At 33.3% G+C, this 19997-nt stretch overlaps 3 protein-coding genes across 5 annotated transcripts in view; 2 read left to right on the top strand and 1 right to left on the bottom strand.

Moving 5' to 3' along the window:
• Window positions 1-13660, top strand: part of LOC142334757 (uncharacterized) — a 69293-nt gene extending 55633 nt beyond the window's left edge. The window contains exons 11-12 of the mRNA XM_075383031.1: window positions 3760-3910; window positions 13353-13660. Of these exons, the coding sequence (XP_075239146.1) occupies window positions 3760-3910; window positions 13353-13579 (378 nt within the window). The 3' untranslated portion in view covers window positions 13580-13660. The remainder of the gene's footprint in view (window positions 1-3759; window positions 3911-13352) is intronic.
• The window catches only part of LOC142334762 (uncharacterized), a 603346-nt gene that overhangs the window by 219679 nt on the left and 363670 nt on the right, over window positions 1-19997 (bottom strand). The window lies entirely within an intron of this gene.
• The window catches only part of LOC142334758 (echinoderm microtubule-associated protein-like 2), a 173032-nt gene that overhangs the window by 45792 nt on the left and 107243 nt on the right, over window positions 1-19997 (top strand). The gene's annotated exons all lie outside the window — the stretch shown is intronic.

Raw genomic sequence — 19997 nt, 5'->3', positions numbered from 1 at the left:
ATTAACGAAATGGATGAAAACTTAATTGATGATTAATTTCAACAATGCCCCTTACGGCGCCAGGAAATTTTACCCTATTCAATTTGATCCAATGCCAATTTACGCAATGCCTTTATACCCAACCTGTCATTTCAACCAATGAAATTTTACCCAATGACAACTACAATTTACCTTTTATTAAAGTTGCCGGAACGACTATTTAGCTGACTAAATGATTAAATGCTCGAGGTTTTTGATATGAAATCATCACAACCTAACATGGGATTATAAATGGCTATATAATTAACTGGCCCCTGGGGAACTGTCACAACCGAACATCAAATATTTTGAACGAAAAGATCAAAGTGCATTGGGTAAAATGACAATGGGTAAAATGGCATTGGGTAGAATGTCAATGGATGAATGGCATGTTGGGTAAACTGGCATTGCATAAAATGGAATTCGGTAAAATGGCTTTAGGTGAAATGGAATTGGGTAAAATGGCACTTGGTAAAAGTCAGGTTGTGTAAAATGGCATGTTGGGTAATATGGCATTGGATAAAATAGATTTGGGTGAAACGGAATTGAGTAAATTGTCACGTAACCTTCTTTACGATACTAATTGTGGATGAAAAAGACAATTAGTGGTTTTGAAATTATCCATAACACTGTTCAAAAGAACAACTAAGTCTTTGAATTAGGACTCAAGTAATTACTAATAAAAATTGGGCACTAAATTTTTAAGCTAATTACATACTCAAAATGGTTTCGTTTCCAAAAAGTGCCAAATTTATTGATATTTGACTTTTTAGCCGCCCTGAGGGCTTTCAGTTCTCTTATAGCCTATCTGTTTACTAGCATCTAAGTTTGCGATTCATAGAGTTTGACACCTCTCTACTTTCTCACTCCACCCACTCACTTGAGCAAAAACTACCCTGCTTCTGCCGCGCAGCATGCTGCTGACAAAGCCAACCCAGGTTTACACCTCGACTTATGGAAAGACATTGTAATTCTAGTAGGGGAGACCCAATATTGACTATAAATACACAGTCCAGTTCCTTCCTAAAGTCGAGATAAAGTCTTTTTCCGGGTCCAGGTAAAGTCGTTTAATACCAAACTAAGTCGAGCTTGGTCTTATAATAGGTCCAAGGAAGGTCCTTTCACGAGGATTGCATTTTTTGTGGGATTAATAATAGTTAACAATTCCATATTTCTTTTTGTAGAGGTGTAACATCTACCAGCAACACCAAATTGGCGTTTCAACAGGCAACCCGCTTTCGAAAAACAGGTGGAATTTTGCCAAAGAATCTAAAGAAACGGTGAATTCTTAAGATAAATTAGTTTTCGCAAGTAACCTATAATGCGAAATTAGTCGGCTGAATTCAACTAGTTAACCAAAAATCCAACAATCGACTTTTAAACGTCAATGAGTTTAGTGTGTTATAATTTAGCTCGTATGTTTTTATATAACTAATAGTTCTTCAGTAAAAATTTGGATTCTAATCAATATATTCTGAACGAAAAGATCATCTTTTTAAATCTTGCGTTCTCAAAAAAAGGGGAACTCATTTTAAAAAATTTAATAATTAAACTTATTAATTAGTATCGATTGGGCTTTGTCTGAACTCAGTTTAGCCTTCTGGTGTGTAAACCCTGCCCGATATATTACTCAATTTGCGCTGACAATAAACAGAATCTCTAAGTAACTGTCTAGGCGTAATATTAGTAGTCTGAGTGAAAAATTTCCTCGACAAGAGAGCCTCTTGAGCAAAACGATGCTTACAAATCCAAAAGTATAGGATTTGTTTGAATTTAATAAATACTCTGGAAACGAGTGACACTAGTCTTATTTATTTCGAATTTGCTTAAAAAGACCCCTTTCCTCCGTATACAATACCTAATTAACGAAATGGATGAAAACTTAATTGATGATTAATTTCAACAATGCCCCTTACGGCGCCAGGAAATTTTACCCTATTCAATTTGATCCAATGCCAATTTACGCAATGCCTTTATACCCAACCTGTCATTTCAACCAATGAAATTTTACCCAATGACAACTACAATTTACCTTTTATTAAAGTTGCCGGAACGACTATTTAGCTGACTAAATGATTAAATGCTCGAGGTTTTTGATATGAAATCATCACAACCTAACATGGGATTATAAATGGCTATATAATTAACTGGCCCCTGGGGAACTGTCACAACCGAACATCAAATATTTTGAACGAAAAGATCAAAGTGCATTGGGTAAAATGACAATGGGTAAAATGGCATTGGGTAGAATGTCAATGGATGAATGGCATGTTGGGTAAACTGGCATTGCATAAAATGGAATTCGGTAAAATGGCTTTAGGTGAAATGGAATTGGGTAAAATGGCACTTGGTAAAAGTCAGGTTGTGTAAAATGGCATGTTGGGTAATATGGCATTGGATAAAATAGATTTGGGTGAAACGGAATTGAGTAAATTGTCACGTAACCTTCTTTACGATACTAATTGTGGATGAAAAAGACAATTAGTGGTTTTGAAATTATCCATAACACTGTTCAAAAGAACAACTAAGTCTTTGAATTAGGACTCAAGTAATTACTAACAAAAATTGGGCACTAAATTTTTAAGCTAATTACATACTCAAAATGGTTTCGTTTCCAAAAAGTGCCAAATTTATTGATATTTGACTTTTTAGCCGCCCTGAGGGCTTTCAGTTCTCTTATAGCCTATCTGTTTACTAGCATCTAAGTTTGCGATTCATAGAGTTTGACACCTCTCTACTTTCTCACTCCACCCACTCACTTGAGCAAAAACTACCCTGCTTCTGCCGCGCAGCATGCTGCTGACAAAGCCAACCCAGGTTTACACCTCGACTTATGGAAAGACATTGTAATTCTAGTAGGGGAGACCCAATATTGACTATAAATACACAGTCCAGCTCCTTCATAACGTCGAGATAAAGTCTTTTTAAGGGTCCAGATAAGGTCTTTTCATACCAAATTAAGGTCGAGCATGGTTTTTTAATAGTTCAAGAAAGGTCCTTTCACGAGGATTGCATTTTTATGGGCTGAATCATTGTTAACAATTCCATATTTCTTTTTGTAGATGTGTTACATCTACCAGCAACACGAAACTGGCGTTTCAGCAGGCAGCCCACCTTCGAAAAACAGGTCGAATTTTGCCAGAAAATCTAAAGAAACCGTGAATTCTTAAGATAAATTAGTTATCGCAAGTAACCTCTATTGCGGATTTAGTCGGCTGAATTCAACTAGTTAACAAAACTCTAACAATCGACTTTTAAACGTCAATGAGTTTAGAGTGTTATAATTTAGTTCGTTTGATTCCAAAATTCGCTTTTTTAACATATTCACAATAGCACAGTTCGTTTTTCGATAAAATATCAGAACCATTGAAAAATATGAACGGTCAAACCCATTGACTACGTTATAAGCGCTAACTAATTTTCAGCGCAAATGTAAATTTTTTTGGGTCTAGCGTAAAAATTTTTAGGTCGAGCTAAAGTTGAGCATCAAATTTGGTTCCCGCTAAAGTCGAGCATCCAAAATTTGGGTCGAGTCAAAGTCTAGTTGAATGATTAGGTCCAGCTAAAGTCTTTTCATGGGCTGTTTGAGTCGAGCATGGTCTTTTTATACCTGTTTTTGTCCGAGCATGGTCTTTTCATAAGTCGAGGTCTGAACAAAGGAAGTGCTCGCCAGTCGTTTGACTACAATTATTGCCCAACGTTAGTCGGTCATGTTTGTGTTTTTACTTGTTACGTTTACAGGCACAGAGAGACGTTGAAGTGAGTGATATGAAACAGCACCTGGAGTGCGAGAGTGATAGGATGATTGAGTTCGCAAAAGAGAGACTGCACCACAAGTATGTCCGGGATCTGGACGAACTTAGAACTGAGATCAGACGGGACAACGACATAGGCAAGAAAACATTTTCTTATATAAGTTTGCAAATTCAGTGAACAACCGTGCAAAAGCTTTTTTTTTTAATTATTTGCAAACATTTTCCCTTCAATTTAGACTATTTGTTTTAAATAATGCTTAAAACACTCACGTGCACATTTTAAAATGTCGAAAGTCTGGAGCGCCAGAAGTTTAAAAGCCGGAAGTTCCTACTTAGCTAAATGTTGAACTTCTTTGATTTTTGTCACACACGCGGGCGTTTTGTGTTTTAAGCATGGTTTCGTGACTCTGCAGAAGTCACTTCGAATTTCTGACCGAGCATCTCGAGCCGCTTCGCGGTTCTCGATAAACGCCAGAAGTTCTCAGTGACTTCAAGCAGAGTCAAGTAACCATTGCATAAAACTTGGGCAGGCAAGCGCTCTTTTTAGGCTAACGTGCTGCGCCGTAAAAAAAGTTAATTTTTGAAATGGGCCGCCTCAATGCGTCAAAACTGACTGTCTAAAATACATAACATATAAAAAACCAAAAAATTTGTTGTCACGATTTTTTCACGCAACTATAGTAGAAAAAACATCAATTGATTTTTTGGTAATTTTTCTTATTAATTGATCCCAAACTAAATTTGAAGCGATTACTGAGAGCGTGAGTGTTTTTTGAAGAATTATTTCTGCTTGACGGCTAAGACTTCTAGAACATTCTTTCAATTTCACTACTCGAGTGACTTTCTCACGCTTGACTTATTCATTTTTTTAATTTGATGTGAATTTTGCGCATATCCTGTTCTAAGTAAAAAAAGTGCTTTTGAATCTTATTTGAGCATTTGGCGGTTAGTATCCCTGCCATGTCAGAAGCCTTTGCAGCAGTAAAATTTCTAGCCTATGCTTCATTCTATATTGTTTGCTTCGTCTATATTGGTTTAAGAATGGTTACGTAACTCTACAGAACTCACTCCGAAATTCTGAACTAAATTCTCGAACCCTTTCGCGATTCTCAATGAACGCCGGAAGTTCTCAGAGACTTTAAGCAGAGTCGAATAAAACTTGGGCGGGTCTGTGCTCCTTTAAATCTAATTTGCTACAACCTAAAATTAAACAATTTTTGAAATGGATCGCTTCAGTGCGTCAAAATGTTTATGAATTTGCTAACAGAAAATAGTAACCCAGCAAATTTAATTTGTTGGTTTTGAAACCTAGAGATCACAGACCGTATAAATAAATTTTATTAACAATCAGATTGTAAAAACGGCAATCGATGGTACAGAATTGAAAAAGTTGGTTAAAATCTGTAGTTTGAAACTGAAGAAAAAGGATCGCAATTAAGGTAGAAAACTTAAAATTTACAATTCTGCTGGAGTTGGCAACTCTCTATCTTGGTTTTTATTAGTTATCAATATCTTTGTCTTGTTCTGAGTTGGGTTACACTTATCAAATACAGTTGATTCCGGTCATGGAAACAAAAATTTTTGAATTCTTCAAAAATGAGGCTCAAATAGATTCAGCTTTTCGAATACAAAATTAAAACAATGCTTCAAGTCACGGTAGTGATCAAAATTTATTTTCTAAATTACATAGCAGATAAAATCACCAATGAATTTGTTGTCACGATTTTTTCGTGCAAATATCGTAGAAAAAACATCAATTTATTTTTTTTGGTCATTTTTCTTATTGATTGATCCCAAACTAAATTTGAAGCGATTACTGAGAGCGTGAGTGTTTTTCGAAGAATTATTTCTGCTTGACGGCTTAGAATTCTAGAAAGTTTTTCGATTTCACTACTCGAGTGACTTTTTCACGCTTGACTAATTCTTTTTTTATTTTGATGTGAATTTTTCACATATCCTGTTCTAAGTAAAAAATAGTGCTTGTGAATCTTTTTTGAGTATTTGGCAGTTAGTATCCCTGCTATGTCAGAAGCCTTTGCAGCAGTCAAATTTCTAGCCTATGCTTCATTCTATATTGTTTGCTTCGTCTATATTGGTTTAACTATGGTTACGTGACTCAACAGAACTCGCTCCGAAATTCTGACAACGACTTGAAGCAGAGTCAAACAAAACTTGGGCGGGCATGTGCTCCTTTAAATCTAATTTGCTACGACCTAAAATTAAACAATTTTTGAAATAGATCGCTTCAGTGCGTCAAAATGTTTTGAATTTGCTAACAGAAAATAGTAACCCAGCAAATTTAATTTGTCGGATCTGAAACCTAGAGATCACAGACCGTACAAATATAATGTCTTAACAATCAGTTCTTTTAGTTTTATCGTTTTCTTGGGTGTTGATTAGTTACAAAGTGGGACAAAACAATTGTTTGCAACCCTCTATAATTTACTTCCATTAAATGTAAATTCTTTGTGTAATTAAGATTGAAAATTGCTTATTCGCTTAACGGGTAAAATCATGTAAAAGTTTGCGAAAAAAGAAATAGAATAACAAAATTGCAATTACTTTCAAACTGATCAGGTTAGGTTTATGAATATTGGAAATTGAATTGAAGCTTTAACTCCGTGACTCAATAAAAAAAATTCTAAGTTCCCAAGTTTTAGCAAAATTCATATCTCCAAACTTTTGAAGCAAAAAATGGATCATTGGCTTCGAAGAAAAGATGAAAATCACTAATTTTAAGTATAAATACGTAAAAGCGTGCCTTGACAGTTATGAACTTTCTGTTGAATAGTTTTTTGTACTGAAAATTTAAATCCTGATTTTCTTAGCCCCAGAAAACAAAGAGGTCACTTCAAAGATGTTTTCGGATGAAAGACTTAAGATTCGGTGAAATTCGTGAAATAATTAAAAATTGTTCTAAAAAAGAACTAAAAAACAGAAATGGCGACCAAGGAGAATTTAATCCCAGACGGTACAATGCGTCTATTAGAACACAGAATTAGCGTCTGTTGACTAAAAAAAATGAAAATCCTATACGTTCAGCAGACAATCGCTGAAAAATCGATTTTCAAGCGTAAATGGAAAAAAAACAAAAAATTTTCATATAACAATCAGATGAATGCGTTTAAATTATCATTTACAGAACGAATATATTCTGCTTCACAACTGTTTTTTGAAGTTAGTGGATATAGAACTTTTAACTTCAATTTTATTTTACTCAGGATTGTTATCCTAGCTAAACAAAAGAGAAAAATTTTTGCAAAGCGTTGCTGAATAAAGTCATATATAAAGTTATTTATGAAATGAACTCTTTTAAACCTATTGCAGTTCTTCAACTAAAGTTACGTATTTTTTAAAAAAAAATTGCTGTCGGTAATTGTTTGATAATGGGTTGCGCTGCAAGATTTTCAAATTAGAAAAAGTGAGGTTGTTTACAAGGAGTTACTTGTCTTGCTACGTTTTATGACTGCAAGAATTTAGAAATGAAATCTTAAAGACTAAAATGAGTAGCCTTAGACTGGCACTGTAAAAATAAACTCTGGTAAAATTAAAAACAAAGATTGTCTAAGGTGCACAGAAAGTTATTTCGAAGTCTTGTTAAGATTTTTGTGTTTGACTCTATGATGCTTTATTATTCTCATTGCATGTGTAAACTTGACTATCATTCAAAATGCAGGAAGAAAGGCAAGGAATGCTCTATGTTCAAAGACTACTACTTGCATAGATGACAATTTCATTATTGAAAAACAAGAACATCTATCGTCGTACAAGGTGATTCCTATTTTGTTTTAATGAGTTTCTGGTTCACTTTAGATCACTATTTTTGTAAGAAATTAACACATCGTTATGCATTTTAACATGGGTTACCCCTTAGCCAGGGTTACATTTGTATCTCTACTAAGATACAGATGAAACGAATTTTCCTCGTTTACTCAAAAATCATTTGATTTTTTTGTGAAACTTCATGCATAGCAGCACAAAAAGTACTGTTCTCGAAAAACTAACTAGGGTTCGTCACTGATTTTCTAAAAACTGTTGACAACTTTCTAAATTAGATATGAATGAAAAGCAGGAAATGCGGTATAGTGCGTCAACCCATTATTTTCCAACCCCGTCCATCCTCACTACATCTAATTATCTACCAAACCAATTAGAGATAAGACAAAAATCAAAATAATGAAAGGGTAGATAACGCTGTAATTTAAAACTTGAAGAATTCTCATATTAGGAGAGAGATGAATATTAAAGAATTTAGTGCCCATTTAGCTATTTGCATTTTTATCAGGATGCACTATAATTGAACTGAGCAGCACATTTCAAGTTTGGTTTTAAAAAAACCAACAGGAAAAAAATGCTCGGAAAAAAACCATGATCTTGTTGAATATAGTCCTAATTATGTCAAACAAAATTAAGAAATTAAGAAACTATGCAAAGCAACCAACATATTTACTTTGTTTCTCTTGAAAGCAGATTGGAATTGCCATTATTGAACTAAAATAAACAAAGAGGCTGGGTAATGTGCGATCGCACATCAGGTTCCGACCCCGCTCATCAACAGTTTTGGCATAATTGTCTACCAAATGAGGAACAGATGGAAAAACACATAAATTCAAGTATTTTTCAAAAAAAACTGGTGTATGAACGAAAAGATAGCCTCCAAAACAAATAACTCAGTGGAGTAAAAAATGATGCATTAGATTGATTAGATAAGCCGATATTAAGAAAGCGAGCGAAGACGAACGGCAAAATCAAACAACAGCAAACATTAATTACATTAAAAATTTTGTCCTTTTTAAAAAACAAAACTTAATAACAAAGTCAAAATAGCGTCAGATAAAACTGAAATTGAACAAAAAAAACTTGTAATCCATCAAAAAATGGTGATTTACCAGTTCATAATAAAGCTTGGTAACAATTAGACAAAAAAGAACATAAACTTTTGAGTTAGAAAATTCGCTGAATTTTTTTTAAAAAAACAATTAATTTCAAAGTAATGAAAACCATTAGAAATCAACTAAAATAATCCATAGGTTTACAATTACTAATGCTTCTATAGAATGGAATTAAGAAGTCTTGGTATTAAATTTTTTATGCAGTTACAAAAAGAACAACAAATAGACAACAAACTAAAAGTCAATTAAAACTTGCCAGAAAATGCTTTGGGAGCCGTAAAGCCATACTTTGGCCCCCAAAATATGTTCAATTGCACCTTCGTCGAACACCAGTAATGTATTATGTGGCCGCTCATTAATGAAAATAAGCAACAATTAGACAAAAAATAAAATACTTAATAAGTAATACTTATTTTTTTTCGCAAAAAATTTCTTTCCAAAGACATAAAAGCCATTAATTATAAAATGAAAAATTTGAATAGCTTCGTCCACTCTTCAAAAGCCCCTGAGACCTGCAATTATCCAGAATATGTTTTACGTCTACAAAAAGTACGTCAAATATGACGAAAATCAAAAGTTCTTTTACTTTTTTTGTGAAAAACCCTTGTGGAAGCCAGTAAAGTCATAACGAATTCTCTTAAAACATCAGATTTTGTGACAACAATCCCTTTTGACTTCTTCCTCTGAAATTTATTATGTGACCTCTCTTTAATGAAACTAGGTAACAATTAGACCAAAAAGAAAAAAAAAGCAAGGTTTGTAAATATTTGTTTTTATCGAAAAAAATTTATTTCCAAAGACATGAAAGCCATTAATTACAAAATGAAAAAAATAAATAGGTTCATTTATTCTTCCAAAGGAAGCCCTCGAGACTTGAAATTATCCAGAACTAGTCTTACGTCTACAAAAGAACGTCAAATATGACAAAAATCAAAATTAATTGATTTTTTTTTGTGAAAAACCCGGGTCGAAGCCAGTAAAGTCATAACGAATTCTTTAAAAACATTAGATTTTGTAACACCATTCCCTTTTGACACCTTCCCTTGACCAAATAATGTCATTTTTAGACTTTAATTAACGAGACCAGGTAACAAACAGACAATAAAAGGAACAAAATTGCGAAGTTGAAATGTTTTTTTTTCATTTTGGAAAAACATTGTTTCCAAAGTCATGAAAGCCATTATCTATCTTCTAATATCAGAACATCGGCTAATCCACCCTTCCAGGAAAAACCAATCAAACCGGGTTATTGTACAGGAAATTGAATACTACTAAAAAGACAAAGTAAAAAGGACAGTTAAAGACAAAATTTAAAAAATTCTATTAAATTCTTCGAGAAAGTACTGTCGAAGTGGTAAAGAACCGTAATCTATACCGTTAAGGGTTTAAATAATATCAATTTTGCGTTATTTTGAACGCGAAAAACGAGATATATGAACTGACAATGACGCCATAATTTGACAAAACTAGAAAACAAGAAAAATGGGCAAATACCTAAAAATTAAAAAAAAATTGTGAAATCTAGTAGTATCAAAGCCAGAACACCATAACTTAAGGCGTAAAACCGCAATAAAGACTAAATTTGAATTCAGCAGAAAAAAGGAGCACTATTTGATTGCTGACTCTAAGCTACGAGTTGACCAAATTAAGAGATAAATGGAGGCAATTTTAATAAGCCATTTTTTATTTAAAAATCAAGTACTTTAAAAGTCAAAATGACCATAAGCTTTCAAGCAACCAAATAGTTAAATTAATTTTGAGCCTATTAGGAGGCCCATAGGACCTATCACTAGTGAGTTTTGATTTGAAATGTTTTGTTATTTATTTAATATAAAAAAGATCGAACTTTTTTTGTAAAAAAACGACTGACGACAATCCGAATAAATTTTCAATTGTAACGGTCCAAGATTGGTACAGAACTAATCCTGCTAATTCAAAGCTGATTGTCCAATAGTAATATTTACTTTTTGGAATGTCATTGATATAGATATTTTGTTAGTTTAAAAATCAAAAATAAATGCTGCGTTTCTGACAATCAACGAATAAAGTTAGCAAAAAACGGCTAAGTTTTAATTACAGAGCACGCTCAACGGAAGTTGAAGTGCAATTAGCCCCTTTTTCAGTCTACAAAGATTGTGTTAGTGGTGTTTGGGTGTGCACTTCCTGCAAATTTAATCAGAGTGGACTAAAGAAACTTATTTCGAGCTGTTTTTGATGAAAAATTCTGAATTTTGTGAAATATTTGGCCGGAATTTGTGACCAAAAAAATTCAATGAAAATAGGCGACACTATGTTTTGTCTTTAAATGTAAAATCAAATTTTTTTTCTTGTAAAATTTATTATATTTAATACTATCGAAAGTTTAAACCTCGATATCTCCCTGTCAAAAACGAAAATTAAAAAATCTTTTTAATTCCATATTCTACGCTGGACAAGCTTTCTAATGATACCAGTCTCAACTCTCTACGATGAATATATCGATCGGCCAAAATTGACTGAACAAAAAAACCTATTTGAGTATATAGTTACTCCCCCCCTCAAGAGGGGTCGGAACAACTAGTATCCCAAATGAAAAATAAAAAATGTGAAAACAGGCAAAAGTAGACAACCAATTAGGTAAACAAACAGTTCAAAGTCATAAAAAGCTTGCACTAAGAATATTTAAAATACTGAAACTAACTTCTGGCTTCATAGAAGACATTTTGGCGCTGCAAATAATGAAAACGAAACAACATTGTTTTGAAGAGTCAAAAACTTAGGGCATCGAATCAACATATATTTTATATATATGTAAAAATTTACTTCTGCTTCGTTGGAAAGCCCAACAACTCTTGTAAAAAACGAGTTTCAATTTTAAGCGGACAAAAAAGCAAAAAAGACAGGAAAGTTTTAAATTTCATTTAATGTTGACAAAAACAGTCAAAGCTTTAGAACAATAATCTATCTACTAAATGGGCCATTGAAGTACAATTATGCATCCCTAGGGAACCCAATTTTCCTGTGTTCAACCAACATTGGTGATCAGAAAGGAAATATACACGAGGAATAAAAAAATTCGCCAGTTTATAGAATTCGCTTTTGTTGTTATCATTAACATAGAGAAGCCGTTGTAACAAAAAATTTATATAGACTCAGTGATGCCGGTTTAAAAATTCAACTGTACTTTTCAGTAAGAAACAACTTATAAACTTTACAACAAATACTTGTATATATAATAAACATCATATATTTTATGAAAAATGAAGAGTGAAAGCAATTATTACAATGATTGGTTCCAACTTTAGCATCTGGCCACCTTTAGAACAAGATTATCAGCTTTAAAAAGCTTTTGAATTCAATCAAGAGAATGCAGAAGTCAGAATGACGCAAGTAAAAAACATTTACCGATTTTTTTTGTAAAACTACTTTTTTCCCACTGTATTAATCTAGCGTTGTCAAAGTCGCTGATTCAATTAGACCTCTCCTCGAAGCCAAAAATTTGTAAATAAGACGAAAATAAAAAAGCACAAGATAGATCCCCAGCTTTCTAATGTAATAACTATGATGCAAACAATAGCATCTTCGATAATGGGCTGCCAGCTTATTAACAACGCCAAAATGTTGCTAGTATGATCATATTTGGAGGAATGTATTTAAAATTAGTAGAAATTAGCGCTAAAAATGAACAATAAAATGCCAAATGATGACAAAAACAAACAGCCTTGATATATTTTTTTGAAAAATACGAAATTCGATAAAGTTCTAGTCAAATATTCTACCCCCGATTGGTCTTTAAAGATACCACTCATGTCTTTATTACGCAAAATATATCGATTGCCCAAAATTTTTTTTACTGAACAAAAAAACCCAGTGTAGCATATAGTTCCTGCCCTCACTATTTGGGTTCGGAACAAGATCACTCCCCTACCTCACAATCAGTCAGCATCAGAACTGAATCAGAATATTTTCAGAATAATTTTATATTTCAGTATTGATTCAGAAAGTTCTCAGAATAGTTTCTAAATTGATTCTGAAACCTCTTTGAATCAGAGCAAAACTCAGAATCTATGTCCTCTAAACTCCTCTGAATCAAAGGAAAATTCAGATGGCATTTCTCATTTAGCTCTGAATCAGAATGAAGATCAGAAATTTTTCCCCAACACTGCAGACACAAAAAAAACTTTCGATCGGTTATTTAACCGATATTCAAAAGCTTTTTTGCAAAGAATTGAGAAAATTTCCGTCAACCTATTATATAAATTCCCTCAATTTCTACAGGTATTGTATGAATTTGTATATTTTAAGGACCTGAGAGCGAAAGCAAGGGTAAAACCCAGCTTGGTTCACGAACATAATTATGAAGTTAATCTAACTCAGACAAAAACCAGAGTCTGATTCAGAGTCTGAATCACAGACTGAATCAGAATAATTCAGAGTCTGATTCAGAGTCTGAATCAGAGAATTTCAGATCAAAATGTGACATGAACAGACTCTGAATCAGTACTGAATTACTCTGAAAGTTAGGTACGGGCTGAAAAAAAGTAAGTAAATCACTTAGGCAGACATTTGGCTTCTTAACCGGACCTTAATTATTAAAAGAAAAGCGGGAAATAGATTTTTGCTAATTGAAGCTGTTGTCCTTGTTGTGCAGAAAAGCACAAAATTGTACATTTAATGACGTAATCAAATGTTTCTTCCCTTTCAACAGAGACAGCGCTGAGAAAGACAGTAGACAGACAGCACACTGCACTGGTCAGTCTGATGAAGTCTAAACAAACAACTACAAAGACAGAAGATGATCACACACGAAGTAGAAGGGGCATATCCATGGACTCAACAGCCGACTTGTCTGAGAGGAACAGACGGAATATTAAGCGACTCAACAATCTCAACTCGAAAATAAACCAAATCAACAGAGTCCCGCCTAATCACTAACAAATTTTGCAAAATTATTTACACAAAAGTTTAATTCTTAATGAAACTAATATTTTCTCAAATCGAATCTTTTCATCTTTTCGTTAGTAAATACATCTTGAATTTGTATATTTCCCAGGTGTATCTGAAATTTAAGGAGAACAGGACTGATATTATAGAGAGCGATTGAGAAGAAAGAAGAATTATTCAACAAAACAAACACTCCCTTATTCGAACCTTTAATGAGCAAAAACTTTTGATTCCGAATCAAAGTTTTATAACAAAGATTTGTGTTAATTTAACATTGCATCTCCGAAATTTCGTCTAATTAAATTTCAAATAATTTGGGGCATTTCGAACTTTTACGGACTGGAAGCAATAGATAAATTTGAGAGACGCCGCATTCGCTTTTATGTAAATAGGCTAAAAATAACCCCCACGCATACTTACATTTCACAAAGTAGCATCAGTATTTAGCCAAACAAGTGAAGCATAATCCACAAAGCATGAACGCAAAAGATTAAAAAGACGGGAACAAATAAAGCAACATAATTTAAGCGGCAGATTAAGGGCCAAAAAATTTCCTCCTTTTATTTTTTAAATTAGACGAAAGTGTTTAAATTTTATCTTCCGACTGCTTAGAAAACCAAATAAGAGTAAAAGAATGGACCCCGAGCTTAAAAAGAGCAAATTTGCGCTATAATACTTTGGCTTCTGTTCCTATGGCTCATTTTTTTGGATAACGATTGCTTGGACAAAAAAAATTGGAGCTAAGCTTTGAAGATGGTTTTTACGTCAAAAATAAACTTTTGCGTGAGCTCTTGAGAAAACTTTTTTTGAAATGATGAACAACAAATATTAAAATTTGTCGTCAAATTTATTGGTTGTGTTGCATTCATGCAAATTGAAAAACAATTCGCAACACAATGGATCAAACCACAAAGAAGGAATGTTTCTTGGGAAGTCTGATCATAGTGAAGGCTATTTCATTGGGTTCGAACCAAAAAAGGAACACTGAAAATTCAAATAACCAAAAACGTAGAATTTAAGGAAAAGGAATTTTACTTTAAACATTTAAAAAGGGCAAAATTAGTCGAAGACTGATAACGATTCAAACGAAGGATCTATTTGAAGTCAACTCGCTATCAATCCATTGCTTCCGATAAATGTTGATGAGGCTTTTCAAAATCCAAATTGGGTTAAAGCATTGCCTGGAAATTTGGTTCTTTTGGTGAAATATGTCGCAATAAAACTCAAATAAAGACAAACTTTCGGAAAGGATTGTCTTGAAACCTACTCACATACTAACAGACTTCCAACCATTAAAACTTTGATGTGTCTGGCTATCTCTAACGCTTATCAAACAAAGCAAATGAAAATTAAAAAAGGCTTATTGAAATGCTCTTGTCGAAGATGATGTGGTAAAAAACAACCTGAAAATAACGAAGTTTAGTGTGATTTGATTATACGTTGTAAACGAGTTTGTATGGTTCGAAATAACCTTGAGGAAACTGGTTTTTGATTTTCAAGGCTCTCGTGATTGCATTAAGTTGTGTTAACTCGTTTTACGCCAAATGTTTGTTTGTAAAAAGGAAGGAAGAAAAAAAACAAGATTTGTTTGCTTATGTGTAGATGACCAAGAAAATTGTTGCCTTTATGAAAAGTTTCGTGATTGGGTTCATGCTGAATTCTTCGAGAAATTTAAAACTAGTGATCATTCAAACTTATAGTGATTTCTGAGGACAAAAATTGCGACGAACATCTGTTGAGTAGAAATTGGCAAAGAGAATGCATTAAAAAATTTTAAAATTTTGAAAATAAACTACTCTAAGCCAACTGATACACCATTAGGGGGACATCTTTCAATTTTACAAAAAATAAATTTTCTTGAGGAAGGGAGTGAGGTGCAATTTAGAATGGAAAATAATGTCTTCCAAAAGTTGATAGATTGTCCTAACTATTCAGTTTTGTCAAGTAAACCCAACATTGGTTTTGCTGCTAATGCTTTAAATTTGTTTGTTGAAAATCCGAAAAAAAAATTTATTGGAAGTAGGCCCAAATTTTTCTTAGATACGTAAGAAGCACAATGAATAAAACTTTAACTTTCCTTAAGACTCAGACTCTGGAGTTGTTGAATTTTTCTGAACAAAATTTTTTACTGAACAAAAAAACCCAGTGTAGCATATAGTTCCTGCCTTCACTATTTGGGTTCGGAACAAGATCACTCCCCTACCTTACAATCAGTCAGCATCAGAACTGAATCAGAATATTTTCAGAATAATTTTATATTTCAGTATTGATTCAGAAAGTTCTCAGAATAGTTTCTAAATTGATTCTGAAACCTCTTTGAATCAGAGCAAAACTCAGAATCTATGTCCTCTGAACTCCTCTGAATCAGAGGAAAATTCAGATTGCATTTTTCATTTAGCTCTGAGTCAGAATGAAGATCAGAAATTTTTCCCCAACACTGCAGACACAAAAAAAACATTCGATCGGTTATTTAACCGTAATTCAAACGCTTTTTCGCAAAAACTTGAAAAATTTTCCGACAACCTATTATATAAATTTCCTCAATTTCTACAGGTATTGTATGAATTTGTATATTTTAAGGACCTGACAGCGAAAGCAAGGGTAAAACCTAGCTTGGTTCACGAACATAATTATGAAGTTAATCTAACTCAGACAAAAACCAGAGTCTGATTCAGAGTCTGAATCACAGACTGAATCAGAATAATTCAGAGTCTGATTCAGAGTCTGAATCAGAAAAAAAATCAAAGTCTCATTCAGAGTTTGATTCAGAGTCTGAATCACAGACAGAATCAGAATAATTCAGAGTCTGATTCAGAGTCTGAATCAGAAAAAAAATCAAAGTCTCATTCAGAGACTGATTCAGAGTCTGATTCAGAGTCTGAATCAGAGAATTTCAGATCAAAATGTGACATGAACAGACTCTGAATCAGTACTGAATTGTTCCTGGAAAACCTGATTCAGTACTGAATTACTCTGAAAGTTAGGTACGGGCTAAAAAAAGTAAGTAATTCACTTAGGCAGACATTTGGCTTCTTAACTGGACCTTAATTATTAAAAGAAAAGCGGGAAATAGATTTTTGCTAATTGAAGCTGTTGTCCTTGTTGTGCAGAAAAGCACAAAATTGTACATTTAATGACGTAATCAAATGTTTCTTCCCTTTCAACAGAGACAGCGCTGAGAAAGACAGTAGACAGACAGCACACTGCACTGGTCAGTCTGATGAAGTCTAAACAAACAACTACAAAGACAGAAGATGATCACACACGAAGTAGAAGGGGCATATCCATGGACTCAACAGCCGACTTGTCTGAGAGGAACAGACGGAATATTAAGCGACTCAACAATCTCAACTCGAAAATAAACCAAATCAACAGAGTCCCCCCTAATCACTAACAAATTTTGCATAACTATTTACACAAAAGTTTAATTCTTAATGAAACTAATATTTACTCAAATCGAATCTTTTCATCTTTTCATTAGTAAATACATCTTGAATTTGTATAATTCGCTCAAAATTGTCCCTGATCATACGCAGTGCTGCTCAACGTAATACGATCATAGACTAACTTGTTAAAAAAGTTAGTTCCGCTATGGTATTTTTAGTTTACAATTTCTTATGTATTCAACATTAGGAGCGCCTACCGGTACCAAAATTTGCTTTTATTATCAGAATTCACTTTCCCTATATTGATACAATGTGTGTGTGAAACATACTTTCGCATTTTGCGGACAAAAAAGCGGTGCCTTATATGGAAATTCCAGTAAGTGGTTTTTACTTTTAGGCTAAAAACAGAAAGGCGAAAAATAATTTCACAGCTGAAAAAGTTTGACGGAAGCGCCATCACCGAAATTTCGTCTAATTAAATTTCAAATAATTTGGGGCATTTCGAACTTTTACGGACTGGAAGCAACTGCGAAGTTTTGCTTGTATAAATTTCACATAATTTGGGACCACATTTTGCACTTTTACAGACTGGAAGCAATAGATAAATTTGAAAGACACCGCATTCGCTTTTATGTAAATAGGCCAAAAATAACCCCAACGCATACTTAAACTTCACAAAGTAGCATCAGTATTTAGCCAAACAAGTGAAGCATAATCCACAAAGCATGAACGCAACAGATTAAAAAGACGGGAACAAATAAAGCAACATAATTTAAGCGGCAGATTAATGGCCAAAAAATTTCCTCCTTTTATTTTTTAAATTAGACGAAAGTGTTTAAATTTTATCTTCCGATTGCTTAGAAAACCAAATAAGAGTAAAGGAATGGAAACCGAGCTTAAGAAGAGCAAGTTTGCGCTATAATAATTTGGCTTCTGTTCCTATGGCTCATTTTTTTGGATAACGATTGCTTGGACAAAAAATATTGGAGCTAAGCTTTGAAGATGGTTTTTACGTCAAAAACAAACTTTTGCGTGAGCTCTTGAGAAAACTCCTTTTGAAATGATGAACAACAACAATTAAAATTTGTCGTCAAATTTATTGGTTGTGTTGCATTCATGCAAATTGAAAAACAATTCGCAAAACATTGGATCAAACCACAAAGAAGGAATGTTTCTTGGGAAGTCTGATCATAGTGAAGGCTATTTCATTGGGTTCGAACAAAAAAAGGAAAACTGAAAATTCAAATAACCAAAAACGCAGAAATTAAGGAAAAGGAATTTTACTTTAAACATTTAAAAAGGGCAAAATTAGTCGAAGACTGATAACGATTCAAACGAAGGATCTATTTGAAGTCAACTCGCTATCAATCCATTGCTTCCGATAAATGTTGATGAGGCTTTTCAAAATCCAAATTGGGTTAAAGCATTGCCTGGAAATTTGGTTCTTTTGGTGAAATATGTCGCAATAAAACTCAAATAAAGACAAACTTTCGGAAAGGATTGTCTCGAAACCTACTCACATACTACCAGACTTCCAACCATTAAAATATTGATGTGTCTGGCTATCTCTAACGCTTATCAAACAAAGCAAATGAAAATAAAAAAGGCTTATTGAAATGCTCCTGTCGAAGATGATGTGGTAAAAAAACAACCTGAAAGTAACGAAGTTTAGTGTGATTTGATTATACGTTGTAAACGAGTTTGTATGGTTCGAAATAACCTAGAGGAAACTGGTTTTTGACTTTCAAGGCTCTCGTGATTGCATTAAGTTGTGTTAACTCGTTTTACGCCAAATGTTTGTTTGTAAAAAGGAAGGAAGAAAAAAAACAAGATTTGTTTGCTTATGTGTAGATGACCAAGAAAATTGTTGCCTTTATGAAAAGTTTCGTGATTGGGTTCATGCTGAATTCTTTGAGAAATTTCAAAATAGTGATCATTCAAACTTATAGTGATTTCTGAGGACAAAAATTGCGACGAAAACCTGTTGAGTAGAAATTAGCAAAGAGAATGCATTAAAAAATTATTAAAATTTTTAAAACAAACTACTCTAAGCCAACTGATACACCATTAGGGGGACATCTTTCAATTTTTCTAAAAATCAATTTTCTTGAGGAAGGGAGTGAGGTGCAATTTAGAATGGAATATAATGTCTTCCAAAAGTTGATAGATTGTCCTAACTATTCAGTTTTGTCAAGTAAACCCAACATTGGTTTTGCTGCTAATGCTTTAAATTTGGTTGTTGAAAATCCGAAAAAAAATTTATTGGAAATAGGCCAAGATTTTTCTTAGATACGTAAGAAGCACAATGAATAAGACTTTAACTTTCCTTAAGACTCAGACTCTGGAGTTGTTGAATTTTTCTGATGCTGATTGGGCAGTGAGCATCGATAACAGGAGGAACACTTCAGGTTTGTTTGTTGAGTAGGTCATCTGGAAAACATTAATTTTGGTTATAAGGCCCAAAAACTGTAGCAAATAGAACTGTTGAAGCAAAATTTAACTCTATTGTTGAAGCGGTTAAAGAAATCTTGTTGAATTGTAGAGAACTTAGTAGTTTTTAATAAATTACCTCAAAAGCTTTTGTGGTTGGTCAGGCTTCTGCTGCCCTAAGTCTGCATTCTATGCATCGTTGATAATCAAAACATTTTTTTTCTAGAAAACTGCAACTTGTGCCTAAACTGGTAGAAAACCATAGACTTGAACTGTCTTATTTGGTAACAAAAAATGGCCTGCAAATATTTTGCCCAAACCGCTTGAAAAAGACATTTTAAAAAACAGACACGTTTTTTTTAAAATATATTTTTGCAAAACTTAGTTTGAAACAAAGGGTTTCAGCATAGCTTGAAAAGTTAAAGAGGAAAAGGCACATGCGTTAACTTCGAGCTATTTTCATACATATTTATTAATACTTCCCGGGGGTACTTTACACTTTTTATATTAGCTAATTTACGACAAATATTTGTCTTCCATAATCAAACAATAGTAAATTGTTTCGAAATGCTGGGTGTTTCAAACTGCTGCGT

Source organism: Convolutriloba macropyga, chromosome 2 (assembly GCF_964194025.1).
Source record: "Convolutriloba macropyga chromosome 2, txConMacr16.3, whole genome shotgun sequence".
Lineage (NCBI taxonomy): Eukaryota > Metazoa > Xenacoelomorpha > Acoela > Convolutidae > Convolutriloba > Convolutriloba macropyga.
This window is presented reverse-complemented; position numbering and strand designations above follow the sequence as displayed.